This window comes from Papilio polytes, unplaced genomic scaffold, assembly GCF_000836215.1.
Source record: "Papilio polytes unplaced genomic scaffold, Ppol_1.0 DF822178.1, whole genome shotgun sequence".
NCBI lineage: Eukaryota > Metazoa > Arthropoda > Insecta > Lepidoptera > Papilionidae > Papilio > Papilio polytes.
In genome coordinates, this window is record NW_013527026.1 from 1,920,884 (window position 1) to 1,934,754 (window position 13,871).

At 33.3% G+C, this 13,871-nt stretch overlaps 1 protein-coding gene across 1 annotated transcript in view; it reads left to right on the forward strand.

Annotated features, from left to right (window-relative positions):
- Nucleotides 1–13,871, forward strand: part of LOC106106395 (1-phosphatidylinositol 4,5-bisphosphate phosphodiesterase classes I and II-like) — a 53,146-nt gene that overhangs the window by 23,594 nt on the left and 15,681 nt on the right. Inside the window, exons 3-8 of the mRNA XM_013286971.1 lie at nucleotides 1,781–1,918; nucleotides 3,930–4,063; nucleotides 7,912–8,097; nucleotides 9,436–9,627; nucleotides 10,337–10,519; nucleotides 13,820–13,869. Coding sequence (XP_013142425.1) covers nucleotides 1,781–1,918; nucleotides 3,930–4,063; nucleotides 7,912–8,097; nucleotides 9,436–9,627; nucleotides 10,337–10,519; nucleotides 13,820–13,869 — 883 coding nt within the window. The remainder of the gene's footprint in view (nucleotides 1–1,780; nucleotides 1,919–3,929; nucleotides 4,064–7,911; nucleotides 8,098–9,435; nucleotides 9,628–10,336; nucleotides 10,520–13,819; nucleotides 13,870–13,871) is intronic.

Here is a 13,871-nt window from a genome sequence, read left to right on the forward strand (position 1 = left end):
TTCTTCTACGCAGTAATTTAGACTCTTGTCTTCATAATTCTAGAAGTTTATAACGATAAAGTTAAAGTACAATTCGACTCAAAACATTACGGTCTCTGTTTTGTCAAAGGAAATGAAAAGGGATAGCAATATGTTGTCAATGCGGACCGTTATAAATTTAATATTCGCCAGTTATGCATGTAACAGGCGTAGTGTAAAGCTATAAACAATTTGCTCCCACCGAGCGTAATGGCTGAAGCGATTAGAGTGAGCTAGTGCGTGCGGTTCGCGACCCGGATTGAACTATAAGCCTCTACAAATTGCAGTCGGTATTCCTCTATTGTTTTACATTCAAATTGAGGTGCTTTGTTATGAAGTTAAGTTTTAATGAATATGTTTTATGTCAAAATGATATCAGTTTGTGTATCAGATATGTTTGAGGGTATAAGAATGAATGCAGGAGGAATTACAAAGGGTTTTTGTCAATTGAATAAATATATTTTTGCAGTAATAACTACTGATTATTAAATTTTGGAAACATTTAGTGTAAATTATCGCGGTTATAATGTCTCAAGGTCGTATATGGACTTATTGTTCTCATCTTGAGCTTAGAGTAACAGATAAGCCATCGTAAAAGTAAATAGTATAAGGTGACCTTATGTGATCCTTGCCAACTTGCTATATTGTTTCAGGCACATGTTTCATAAATATGGCAAATGTGTCGAAAGATAAGAAAATGTAATTACTTTTATACAAAAAGGCTTTTTGATTTGATCGTTGGAATTAAGCGTGTAAAATGTTTTAATAGGTTCAGATTGGCGTGTTTCTTGTATGGCTAAGTTTTCTGAAAGCAGTAAAAATAAATGTGAATGTATTGTATCAGCGAGCTAGCAGTCAATCATTGTAATAGTTTTCCACAAGGCAGTCGAAGTGAACGTAACAATATATGAGAATACCTCTAGTATTGAATGGGGCTGTTTTTCTTTTTCCGCTTCCCCGGACACGGAGCGATGTCGAGTGAAGAATTGTTTTTTCATGACGTATTTGTTCGATTCATATTTCTTCTATATTTTAAAAACATACTGTTGCAGTTACTTTCGTGAAATTATTTTTTATTATTATAAGTTCTGTTATATTTGAAAAAGTTTTTCCACTCTTCATATTTATAAAAAATTACTTTTAGATTGAGAGTTAAAATGTGATCGTCATAAGATGTTGAAAATTTTGTAGAGATACGTGGAAAGGTTAAAAAATTTTCTCCATAGACTTTAAACTATTTAGACGTGTAATAAACGAGCTGTCAATTTTTTTGCTGGAGACCTTATGTAGCAATCTATTTAATACACGACAAGTAAACAATAAATATGCTCAAAGGCTTTAATAAAGAGTAGACATAAAATTCAATGAAAATGGTCTGTCATTAGTTGGCTTCGTGGGGTTTTCCATTTATTTTATAGCAAAATATCGCTAACATTGTGGCGGCTTTTCCTGAATAGGCCTTTACAAGCGCAGCTGACCTGTCATTAATCATTTTTTTTCCGCACATAGTTTGTGAAATATTAGCTCTGACTTTGTTCGTACTTTATTCAGTTTTATAAATCCGTGGAAGGTCAATACAAATGTCCCTACTTTTATTTATGAAAGTAAAAACCGGTTAAAATAACGTGGATAAGTCAAAAAATATTCAGTTATAATATCAAACGTTCATCGGGGTTCTACAGTTTTGCTCATAATAATTATAAAAGTTGTTTAAAAGATTTCTGTATTTGTAATAGAACTTTCTTTTCTTTCTTTTGTCCAGGATCAGAAGATACGGAATGTGGTGTTGATCGGGTCCCAGGGGTCGTTGGAAGAGAAGACGGTGTCTGTCTGCTACGGCGCAGACTTCGTCAATGTCACCTTTGTTAACTTCTGCTGTACGAGGAGGGATATCGCACAGGTAAAGGGTACAAGTCATATAAATTGCTACTCCTTTTCTACCTAATTAATAATAAAAAACTTACGATGTTCAAATTGATTTACATCCTTCTTCTATTTTAGTTACTTATATTGTCCTATGGTCTGTTACTCCCCTTATGATTAGTTATAGATTTTTTTGCAATAGTTGATAGTTGTAAAATTGCCAGTAAGTAATTTTATTTCTCTGATAGATATTTTTGGCTAAAATTCTTCAATTACCAATATTTCTTAATTATCTGATAAATTTGCCTTATACCTAAATCTTTTGTACGATTGAATGTAATTCAAACTTTCGTGATAAGTTTCTGTACTAAGGTACAGTTCTGAATTTCTGTTCTCTATTTCTTCAGTTCAAAGCATTCATTTATAACGACGTCATTATAAACTCAACTAGCAGTTGAGATCCTGAATATTCTAGTAACATGACCAAGTTACACGAACTTGGAGAAATTGGTTTGTGAAACATTATGACAACTATTTGATTGGTTTGTAGACGGTAAATTTATTAATCCCTTACTCGATTCGAATAGTTGTTAATAATAGAAGAGACACAATTAAGAACAAGAGAATTTCATTTTCATATTTGTTGCATTACATAAAAATTGTGCATGTTAGTAAAAGGTTTTTATTATTTTTGGACTGGTAACATTTAGTTATATCTTTCCCGTGAAAGATAATGGAAAAAAGGAAAGAATTGACTAGACTAAGTTTCTATGGCTTATAGAATTATTTGAATTCCAAAATCCTTTTAAATTAACAATCAGTTTCCGACATTGATGTTATTTTTATTTTGTAACCAGTCTCAAAGTAAATTCAGATGACAAATAAAAGGGATTTCCAGTGAATCAAGTTTGTTAGATTTCCTTTAAGGATTCTCCTTTGCGATCGTTAACAAGTTTGGGACTTGTATTTCGGATAGTTTATAAGTTTACGACAAAGCAAATGTATACAAGCTGTCATTATGTTTTGTTATTGCCTTCGGGGCTTTGCCGCCGTTTGGGAATACTTCGCTTTTACAAAATCAATAGTTGTTTACGAGGCTATTACTACTCCTTTGAACTGTCTGCCAGCTAGAAACGGGTAATGGACTCTAATACAAATCACGGTTAAGTGAACTCTTTTATGAAACTTAGCATTTTTTACTGCTTCAATTGGTAGACAAAACCATTATTGGCTTTACAGCAAAGGTAGATATAATGAATTTTGACAAAAAATGTATTAGGGGAGTGCTTGATAGTTTCAATGTAATGAATATGGGGTGTTATTCTTTATTATTTTACTGTTCTTGTTGAATTTTTTAGGATTAAAAAGAATCAAACGGCCGAACGCTTTTTCGTATTCATTCGACATATAATTGTGTCAAAGTATTTTTCATTGTCGACGTCATATTACGTTCACATCTTCAAGGACTTTGTTTAGATCACTGTAATATAAATAACGGTCATCTGATTTTCTAATCTTGGACTACTTGTGCAACTGATATTAAATTTATGCGCTATACCCGGTCAAATGATGGCCGATGTGTTTCATGATAAGGATGTTATAGACTTACATGTGCCAGTAGCTGTTTATGTTTAGCAAAATACATATTTTATCTATAAAATATTTGGATTGCACCCAATAAGGTCCGTGCACTAATAACTTCTTGATGAGTGATGTATAAGACTTTGTATGCTATTACTAAGCTTTTCTTTAGGCTTATTGGCTCGTAAATATATGGCATAAAACAATCATTATTGTTACACTGTTTGCTTACCAGTATATTGATTCGTGTAGTAATAGTGATTTATCTGCAAATCATGAATGAATATTATGCAATGATCGCTCAATCCGGTCTATTTGAAGTGGGAATTTCCGAGCAACAATTTAAATGCAAACGCATTGAAATCGCGCGAGAGTAAATTGTAGAGAAATTTTTTGCCAATTTCCCTTGGCACTGCTCCAATTATGTTAAATACTGATTGTAATAATATGTAATATTTTGTCGTCAGATGTGGACGGAGGAACTGTTCAGTCTCGCGTACAATCTGAACCAGCTCAACAACCCTACAATCAAGTTTTTAGAGAAGCTGCATACGAAGATAGTACTTAAGGCGGACAAGTCGGGGAAAATACTCGTGAAAAAGTAAGTCTCATTTTTTAAAGTAACCTTTTAGTTCTTATGTAAAGCAGAAAAATAAGAAAAGAGGCGGTGGACGAGTGATGAGTGAGGTGCAAAATCTACAACGAAGATATTCATCTCTTCTCAAATTACAAATTCATAAATAAAACTATACGTATCTTACATAAGTAAGATGTTTCTTGTAAAGCTTTATTAGCATTGAAAATTGTACCTAACAATGTAGTGGAATATGACCTGTACGTGGAAATACCCAAAATAACAGGGTTACGAAATATTCTGACGTTCAGAACTATCCAAACAAAGTTGTACCCTGGAAGCTTGAGCAAGCCGCAACAGAGTAACGTTAGAGAAAACTTGCCAGCGCGTTTTAGAATATTAAAATCAAAGTTCTTTAACGAATGCGTAAAGTTTTATTGAATAAACTCGTTTGTTGTATACCAACGTTAGCGCAAGTTTACGATCGATGATTACAAAATTTGATTGAATCGTTTCTAGGACTTTTATGAATGCAATTTAGCACAAAGGGTAAGGACCTTTGGTAGAATTCTCAATACAGTGTGTGTTGCGGAAGCATTGTCTATTATAAAAACATAAGAAGGAATTAATCAATGAGGTTAGAAGTCAGGGGTAGAAAGCCCACTATGGTACCTCATTCGATAAACATGACTTAATAATTTTGCAGTACTCCCGTTCTCTGTAAATTTACAATAACGTTCAATGAAATACTGGAAATTGTGTATTAATACATTATTGTAAATTTAACAGATGCTTCACAGAATGGTATGGAAACGCGAAACAGTTTTAATTGTTAAGTGGAATTTGGCGCGCTGTGTTCATTACAGAAAGCGCTGTTCTGGCCTTTCAATGAGATTGAAGTTTACTTTGTGATTAGGGTCACCAAATACGAATAGGTAAAGGCAGGACAAATATTCCTATATTCACAAGAACCCGTTACATAAATTATTAAACTTTTGTTTAATTCTAGACTTAATGTTCACCGTTTGTTTCACCGTTTGTTTGTTGTACATCAGATAAGGAAATATTTATTACCATAAAACACGTAATATATTCAGAAAACACGCAATTTTTTAATGTTAGGTTTTATTTGTTCTACTTAATTATTTGTATTGTGGGACTACGTTTGTCATGGCACCTTTCTAAGTGTTTAAGTGATATCTTTACATTATTTTTTAAGACCAACACAACATATAAATCTGCTTCTTTTGTTCGTATTGTAACGTTAAAATTATAGATTGTGATCATATGTGTTATTGTAATTAACATTGACAGGAATCTGACAAGTAATTATTACCTGTCTCATTATTAATTCATTCTCTAAATTTTTAAATACGTTGTTACCCTACACTGAGGGGTATCGGGCGCTCGACATCGGCAGTTTGGAGTTAGATGTAATTTAGTGAAGCGAGTCGGGGGAATATGAATTTTCAATTGCATTCGTAATCGATCTGTCGTTGAGTGTAAATTTATAAACGCTGTCAGTCTTTGACGGTGACGGTCATTTATAAGTCATTTACGTTTGAATCCATTAGCGGCGGTAAAGTGCATGGTAATTAGATTCGTTGTTATGGCACCTTTATATTTCTGCATTTTTTCTGCGTGATTATGTTATTGTTGAATCATGTGTTGTGATTTTAGAAATAATAAACTAGCTAAACTGATTATTTTTATAGAAAACTAATGGGTTTTTTCATAAAATTCGGGTCTCTAAAATGTAAATTGATATAATATTACCTTGCAATTGAATTAATTATTCTTGTTGAACATTTATAAAAGTTTATGTATTGTTTACTTTGTTTATGTTATGTACAGAGTCGTTAAGCGTTTCATATTAATGTAGGTTTAGTGATGACTTAACTACTCTGAGTGTGGTAAGTAGTAGTAAGCTTTGTATATCGCACGGGTTAGTTCAAGGACATGTAAACTCAGAGGGTTGAAATATTCGCCGTTCAGCTAATGTTTGCTTCTTTATTGATCCATTATAATCGTTTGCGGTGTAACAAGATGCTCCTTGTGACTCTGACATGACCACCTGTAAGCATAGTGTTCTTTTGTGTTGTTATGAAATTGTTTTTATATGACATTGTTTTACAACAAAGTCCTTACTAGTCGAACTAATCAATTGTTTTTATGAACCATACAAAAATCAGAACAAGACTGAAAGAACACATAGGCTTTTAATTTAGCAAGTACGGAGTCGCGGGCTACATCTAATGTGATATAAAGATGAAATTTTCTTCGTCTTTCAGACTGGGATTAATAATAATGATGGAGATTTCATTAAACCGCCTGAGAACGCTGACTCGAGCCTTTCTTTAAGCTCGTAGCACACTGCCGCGATATAAAATCAAAATCAAAGCTAAGCGACGTGTGATATGAAATGAAGCAAAATTGAAACAGTATTTGAATCATATTATATACGAACTTGTATATATTTCTCAAAAGCAAAAAAATCTTTGCTTTCGTATTAAATTAGGCTTCGGTTAGCATCGGCTTCGCTTTCCGCGTGGGCTACAAGCTTTAACGCAATCTGTTCCACCTGCGAGCGAGCGAGCTAATCCGCCCGGCTGGCCGTAGACCTGTCGCCGTCTCAACACAAATAAACAATTAATCCTTGTCTCTTTTATACATTTTGAAGCCCTTAATTCATTTTTATTTATGTACTCGCAGTTAGGTTTAGAATTTAAGAAGTTAGAATTAAATCGTTTCATATACCTCTTTGACTTCCATGCTTACGAAAAACATGTGTGTTTTCATATAATCTTACTAATATTGTAAATGCTAAAGTTTAGATTAATGGATGGATGGATGGACGGATGTTTGTTAGAGTTTGTAGCCTAACTTGAACGGAATGAACGGAACTCAATAAAATTTGGCATACATGTAGAGGTTAGTCTGCAAGAATACATAAGCTAATTACTTTTGTTTTTTTTTATTCCCACGCGGACTGAGTCACGGGCGAAAGCTAGTGCTGTATATAAACTAGTCTGCTCACATGGGGTAGTCATAGTTTTAAATAAATTTTCATCGATCGCTTAAAAGTGCATCTTGAATCGCTATTTGAATTACTGAGAATAGTTATTCCGAATGTTAATAGTGTGCTAATTAAATGTTGTGTTTATCCAATTTTATACCGTCATAACAATGGTAGTGAGAAGCTTTTAAGCGGGCTGTAAAAATAGTAATGTTTATAGTTATATCCATCTAATCATACGAACTATTAAACGAACGAGCGACATATGAATTTTGTTATTACTGTTTCATTTTCATGAATGGATTTAATGTATTTCATGCAATGTTAAAGTAAATATCACATCTCATGTTTTAATGCCTTTTACTCGCGACACCGTCTGCGTGGAATTAAAAAAAACAAAAGTGAGTAGTCTATGTGTCATTCCAGAAAATCTGTCTAGCCGTTTAGGCTTCAAACTCTAGCAAACGTCCATCCAAACTTTCGCTTGTATAATATTAGTATGATGAAAAAGTAGTGTTGTTTTGTCTTCTATCAAAATAATATCTGAAAAAAAAAACAATTTATCAAATGGTTCTGTCATTCCGTCAATGAGTAGGGTCTTTTGTTGCTCCTATCCAATCAAGTCCATACCCTTAATTGCTTGCGTCCAATAAAATGCTTAGGGTCGTTCACGTATGAATGAATGCGGCTAAGGGATTTTATTGTTTATTTTTATTGCCCATATCTTGGTTAACAAAAGCATTCTTACTATGTTATGTTTTTGAAAGGAAATGATTTGGTGAATTTCCTTTATTCTGGACACTATTTTTGTGTATTAAATAATAGTAAAGCTTATTATAATAGAATGTTTTTGTTGCAGTATCGTGCGGCAGTTTGCACAGAACAAAGAAGATAAGAAACGAGTAGAGAAGGCACTAAGTGAGTCTGGTCTACCGACTGGTAAAAACGACACAATCAGTCAGTCTAAGTTCCAGTTTGAAGACTTTTTCGCTTTTTATAAAAGTCTTACGCAGCGTACGGAAGTTTTGAAGATATTTAATAGTCTGTAAGTAATATAAAATAAACCATACAGCGACTCTAATATTCTTTAAATGATAAATAAAATTTTGCGTGTATCTTTAAAACTTAAAAGGCATTCAGTCCATGGTTGCAATTTTTTTTAGAATAGGGAATTGGATTCGGTCTTGTCGATAATGTAGATATGCAAAATTCCGAATTCAAATGGTCGGATAATACAGATTATATTTGGAACAGAATGATTTAATAATTCGCTGAAAATAATCTGAAAATTTTATAGTCCTTGTCACCGATGAAGAAATAAATATACCGTTTTCCTGTTTTCCCTTTGTTTGTTTTGTTAAACGATTCCCGAACTTCAGTTACTCATCTGGCATGTGACACAAAACCGAAATAACGCTGTCGAAATTTCATATTTATCGTTTCTTTCATTCGCGACGGATGTGTTTCGCATCGGGAGCTGTTCCGGCGCGAATGACGTCACTGATCACTGTTCGCATTCTCTCTTTGGATATTTCGCGAAATATAACAAAGGATTGATGAATAAAATGTACAGCTATTCACAGCATATATACTACGAGTATACTGTTTGTTATAGGGTTTGTACTAAGGGTCTAATTTTTTTTTTACGAAAAAATCATAGAATTTAATGTTTTATCTTACAAATAAAAAAATGTACTGCTTGCAAACATGTTCTTATATGTAGGTTATCATGATATTTCATGCGTTATTATTTGAACAAACTTTTTTTAATAATTTGCAATGCAATATATGTATGGATCAAACGAATAAAATTAAAAAGTTTTCTTTGCCTAGACGAAGCTATATAAGATGTTTGCGCTCGTATCTTTAAGAAATAACATGGCGCCCTTTACAGCGGAACTCGCTGTTTACACTAGTGTTTGACGTCAGAAATAGGCTCATTGCTAGAAAGATAGATACTATGTCTAACAAGAAAAGCTTCATTCTGAAAATAACTAAAATATTTGGATTAATTAATCACTGTTTTCGCTCGAAATTTTAAGTTTATTTGTATAAAATTCCATCAAATCTGTTCATCAGTTTTATCTGCCTCACTCATAGTCATTTACTGGCGATAAAGAGTTTTCTTAGGTATATTTTTAGTATAAAAAATGTACTAGTTAAATAACAAACAAACAACCCAACGGCAATAGGGCAATAGGATACGGGTTCGAATTCGTATCTACTATTAGCCTCGCGCAGAAAGTTTGCCGATCACCCCCATCTTACTGACATCAACTGCGTCCTGCACTCATGCTCAGTACCATCAGTTCTTGCGTGACGTTATGAAACCATCGGCAAAGCTTCCACGCATGAGTCAATAACAATCATTTGTTTTCTTTAGTACGGACAACAAGCCTCACCTATCCGCCAATCAGTTGGTGGACTTCTTAAACGATGTGCAACGTGACCCCCGGCTGAATGAGATATTGCACCCCTACGCAGATATACAACGCGCAAGAGACCTCATCAGGACATACGAGTACAATAAATATCACCAACAGAGGTCGCAGCTCACGTTCGATGGTTTTCTTAGGTGAGTGTCGTCGATTCTTTATGAACTTTAACGCAATGTTCATTGTAAATAGACCTTTCAGACGCTTATGCTTTTCATGCAATTTGTTTTTCATTCTCTGCCCCTATTTTAAATTCCGACAGTCGAATTGAGATATTCAGTTTCCAAGATAAATGTAGACTGTAACTCCTATTAGTGAATAGACTACGTCAGTAGTAAATTTATGCGTCAATGAATTGTTTGCTTTGCTAAAGGAATTTACTTCCGAGCTTCCGATTGTATTTATAGACGCTTTAAAATACGTTCAACTCTCTAAATTTACATTTGAACAATGTATGTTGGGTGTTGAACTAAATACATTTGTTAACACGCTACTCCTGGTATTGATTGAATTTATATCGAAGTGTGTTTCAAATATTTTTTGCAATTTACATGTGATGTTTTATGCACTAATTTTTTATTCTAAAATGTTCACTGACTGTACTCTCTAAACTCATTAAGAGTTTATTTTGTGTACTTTGTGAAAAAAAAACCATTCATAGATAGTCAAATTAAGTCAGGGGGTAGGAGGCCCTGAAATACAAATAATGCATGAAACATTTTCCGCGTAAGGTCATTGTTAAATATTTGTATGCAATTTTATACTATTCACATTCTTCTGTAAGTCATAATTATCCTTTGACTTTTTTACTATTAAACAGAAGACAAATAACTTGATTATTTTCACCAGATTTCTAATGTCCGAAGACAACCCTATAGTTGCGCCGAGTAAGATGGATCTATGTGATGACATGGACCAGCCTCTCGCGCATTACTTCATCAACAGCTCACATAACACCTACCTCACCGGACACCAGATAACCGGCAAGTCCAGCGTGGAGATATACCGACAGAGCTTGCTCGCTGGTTGCAGGTGAGTCTAATACGTTGGCTGCTATCGACTATTTTATACTTTTAAACAATAAGGGCCTGCCTCATCAAATTGTTAATTGTCTGATAATAATCCAACATGTAAAACGTGTGATAAAAATATCGGATTTTGTTCCTTGACAGTGACGTCATTTTTAAGCTATCTGAGCCTCTACCAGTGGTGGGACAGGCCATAAGAAATCAAAGGTTCAATGTATCATATCAGGGCTACTTTAAATTGCTTCTAGCAAATCAGACACTCTAATACTTTTTTTGCGATGTTCTTGTCTATGATTTCTCACTATATTTTCATTAAGGCTTTATCCTTTTTCAATGCAAAAAAAAAACATCTGAATAATTGTAATAGATGAGTACGCCAAAACATGAAAAATAAGAAATTAAAAAGAGGTGAGAACCCGTTTTTCCAGATTTTTAGAATTTTAATTCTCACGTCCGCAAAAAGCCGTTTGTGTTATTGTGATGTACCCTAAGACACTCCAGGGAAGAGTGCGAATCAAGTGACACCTTACTTCTCAAAATTGGTCCAATCGTTTAGACTCAAATCGTTACATTGGAATTTAACATAAAAATAAACTTACATACGCATGAAAAACATTACCCCCCTTTGTCAGTCGTAAATATAGTTCAAGTAGGAAATAGAAATTCGATCTATGATATCAACTATTACCATAACAATGTCAAATGCGGTTAACATTTTCAAGAACTGTTCAAGTACGAATTACTTTGTGGCTTTTAAAGTTCAAGGCCCGTGTCAAAGTTTCGTCGCCTCCAAATATAGAAGTAATTTAAGACACATTACACGTGAAATTACCTTAACAAGTGAAACAAAGGGTATTAACTCGCCTATTTAAATTTGAGTGTAATTATGATTTTTCTTTAAAATATATTTCATTCAAAACTTCGTTATAATAGCTTTTAGTTAAATGTAAGCATTTTTATCCATTTATTAAAAGAAGAAACAAACATTTATACTGACATTAATGAGATAAAACGATTTACGTTAATTTTATTGTATTTCAAACAACGATTCGTTTTGCATTTGTTTAGCCAGTGGATGTCAAAACAAAACAAAATATAGCGAAAAAGTTAAACGTTGATTATAAACACTTGTACTGATTTCAATCTATACTATCTATACTTCTATACTATTATAATAAAGCGTAAACACACACTTCTTTGTTGCCTAAGATGTCAGCAATTACAGCGTATTTTTGAATAGTTCTTTTTTTTTAATAAAAAGCCTTACAATTACGTCACGCTTTAGGCTATATATTTTCACGCCATTAAACGTAGGGGTAAATGTTTTGGATAAAAACCCTAATGTGGGTAAGAGACCATAAGTTGATGCCAACATCAAGGAAGCAAGGTTGTCTTCATGTCATGGCATTTTGACATTTGCAATTGACACATGTAAATAATAAAATAATTTTATGCTGATGAAATCGCACGGGAACAGTTAGTATACGATATAGGAATTTCCAAACCCAGTTTGAGATCGACTTTGGTATAATCCGTATTATACCGCTCCTAATCCTTTAGCATACGTTCTTGTCCCACGTTTGAGATTGCATTTAAATTGCTACTGAGTGAGCAGAGACGGGTTTTAATATCCTTAGCCTTTAAATCTCAAAGGTACAGTCGTCATGCTTCGTGAAGATTTGGAGCGCACCAATGGACAAGTGTGCTGAGATATTTAATGCAAAACTAAATTTAAAGTAAAAAATACAATAATATCAAGCACATATTTAACTAACATGTTATAAGGTATATAATACTAGATTTCGATGCGACCACGTTGGCATGGTTTTTATAAAGAAATCGTAGTAAGTAGCCTGTGTGTTCTTCTAGATTATCCTCTACATTGTACCAAATTTTCTCCAGATCCGTTCAGCCGTTTAGACTACATACTCTAACATCCATCCATCCATTCACTTAAATATTTGTAAGAATTTATGGTAAGCTTATATTATTTGGAATACTGTACCGTTTAGTATACAAAATTATTCCGTTTAAATAAACGTCGTGTAGCGTCATATAGCCTGTTTTCTACATTCAATGACAAGAAATAAGAAACAAAAGCAAGGTTTTCATGTTTATTTATTGCCTTTTAGTAAGTTTCCACTGTCTAAACGCTTGTTTAAAAATAGTGTAACATCCCGCTTAGTACTCTTGGAATAATAAAGACAGCGATATGTTTGAATGTAAATGTCTCGTCAGTGAAATGCCACGGTTATTGTCATTAATTTATTCATTATCTCCGTTAAGTAATTAACAAGAAGCTTATAAAGGTAAATGTATTCTTTTCAGTCGGTGCGCAAACAACGCAATTTGTCGCTGCTAATGCGAGCAATTCCTTTTATTGCACCATTTGAATTCGTTAGCGAAAACTTGGCAGAGCTTTATCTCTGCTTTTCTCCATTTGTATATTTAATCTTTAATCGCAACGTATTCTTTGTTGTCTGAAATATTTGTGAATCGTATCTTTGTGAGATTATAAACGAATTTATCTTCGCAGTGAATATTTTATAACGCCAATTAGTTTTGTTTTATTTCTCAATTATTTTTGTTAATGTAATTTAAACAGCTTTGTGTATCGGGATGAAATGTGTTGCATTGCATATAAATATGAAGGGTTTTTAAGAAACTTTTTGGTATTCTCAATAAGATATTCGATTCATTTTTTACCTAGATTTGATATTTTTAACTTTCTTTTGAATATCTTACGACGGACTTGAGATATTTTTTCCTTTTTACAAAGGTTTTGGCATGTACAAAATTCTTTTGCAATTTTATCTTAATTTCAGTTAAATGTTTAATACGAAGTCTTATACTGTTGTAATTTTGTTACACAGTGTTTGTCTTTTGTTTAATTTCCACCCTTAGGGTGAGTTCAAGTTTTTCCTTCCATCGTTCATTACGTACCTACTCATATGACGTGTAAGGCGGAGTTCGGCTAAGTTAAAAGCTTTATTAAAACTTCTCTTGTTTGTAACTTGTTTCCTGTGCGGGTTAAACTTACTTTTTCTTGTATCAAAAATTTTCAGGAAGGAAAGCTATGAAATGGAAATACTTTACCAATTAGATTCTATCCTTGTCCTATGATTTCTACGTAAAACTTGTGAGCATTTTATGAGACAACTTATACTACGATAACAAAAAGCCAACATAAGATAGACAAATGAAGTCTGAAACGCTTATTTTTTAGTTTTGAAAATAACAATGATAATAGTATTAGTTAAGTTATAGAAAACGTTATCGAAATATAACTTCTACTTTTCCGTAGGTGCGTGGAATTAGATTTCTGGAATGGTCGTACGGACGAGCCGATCATAGTG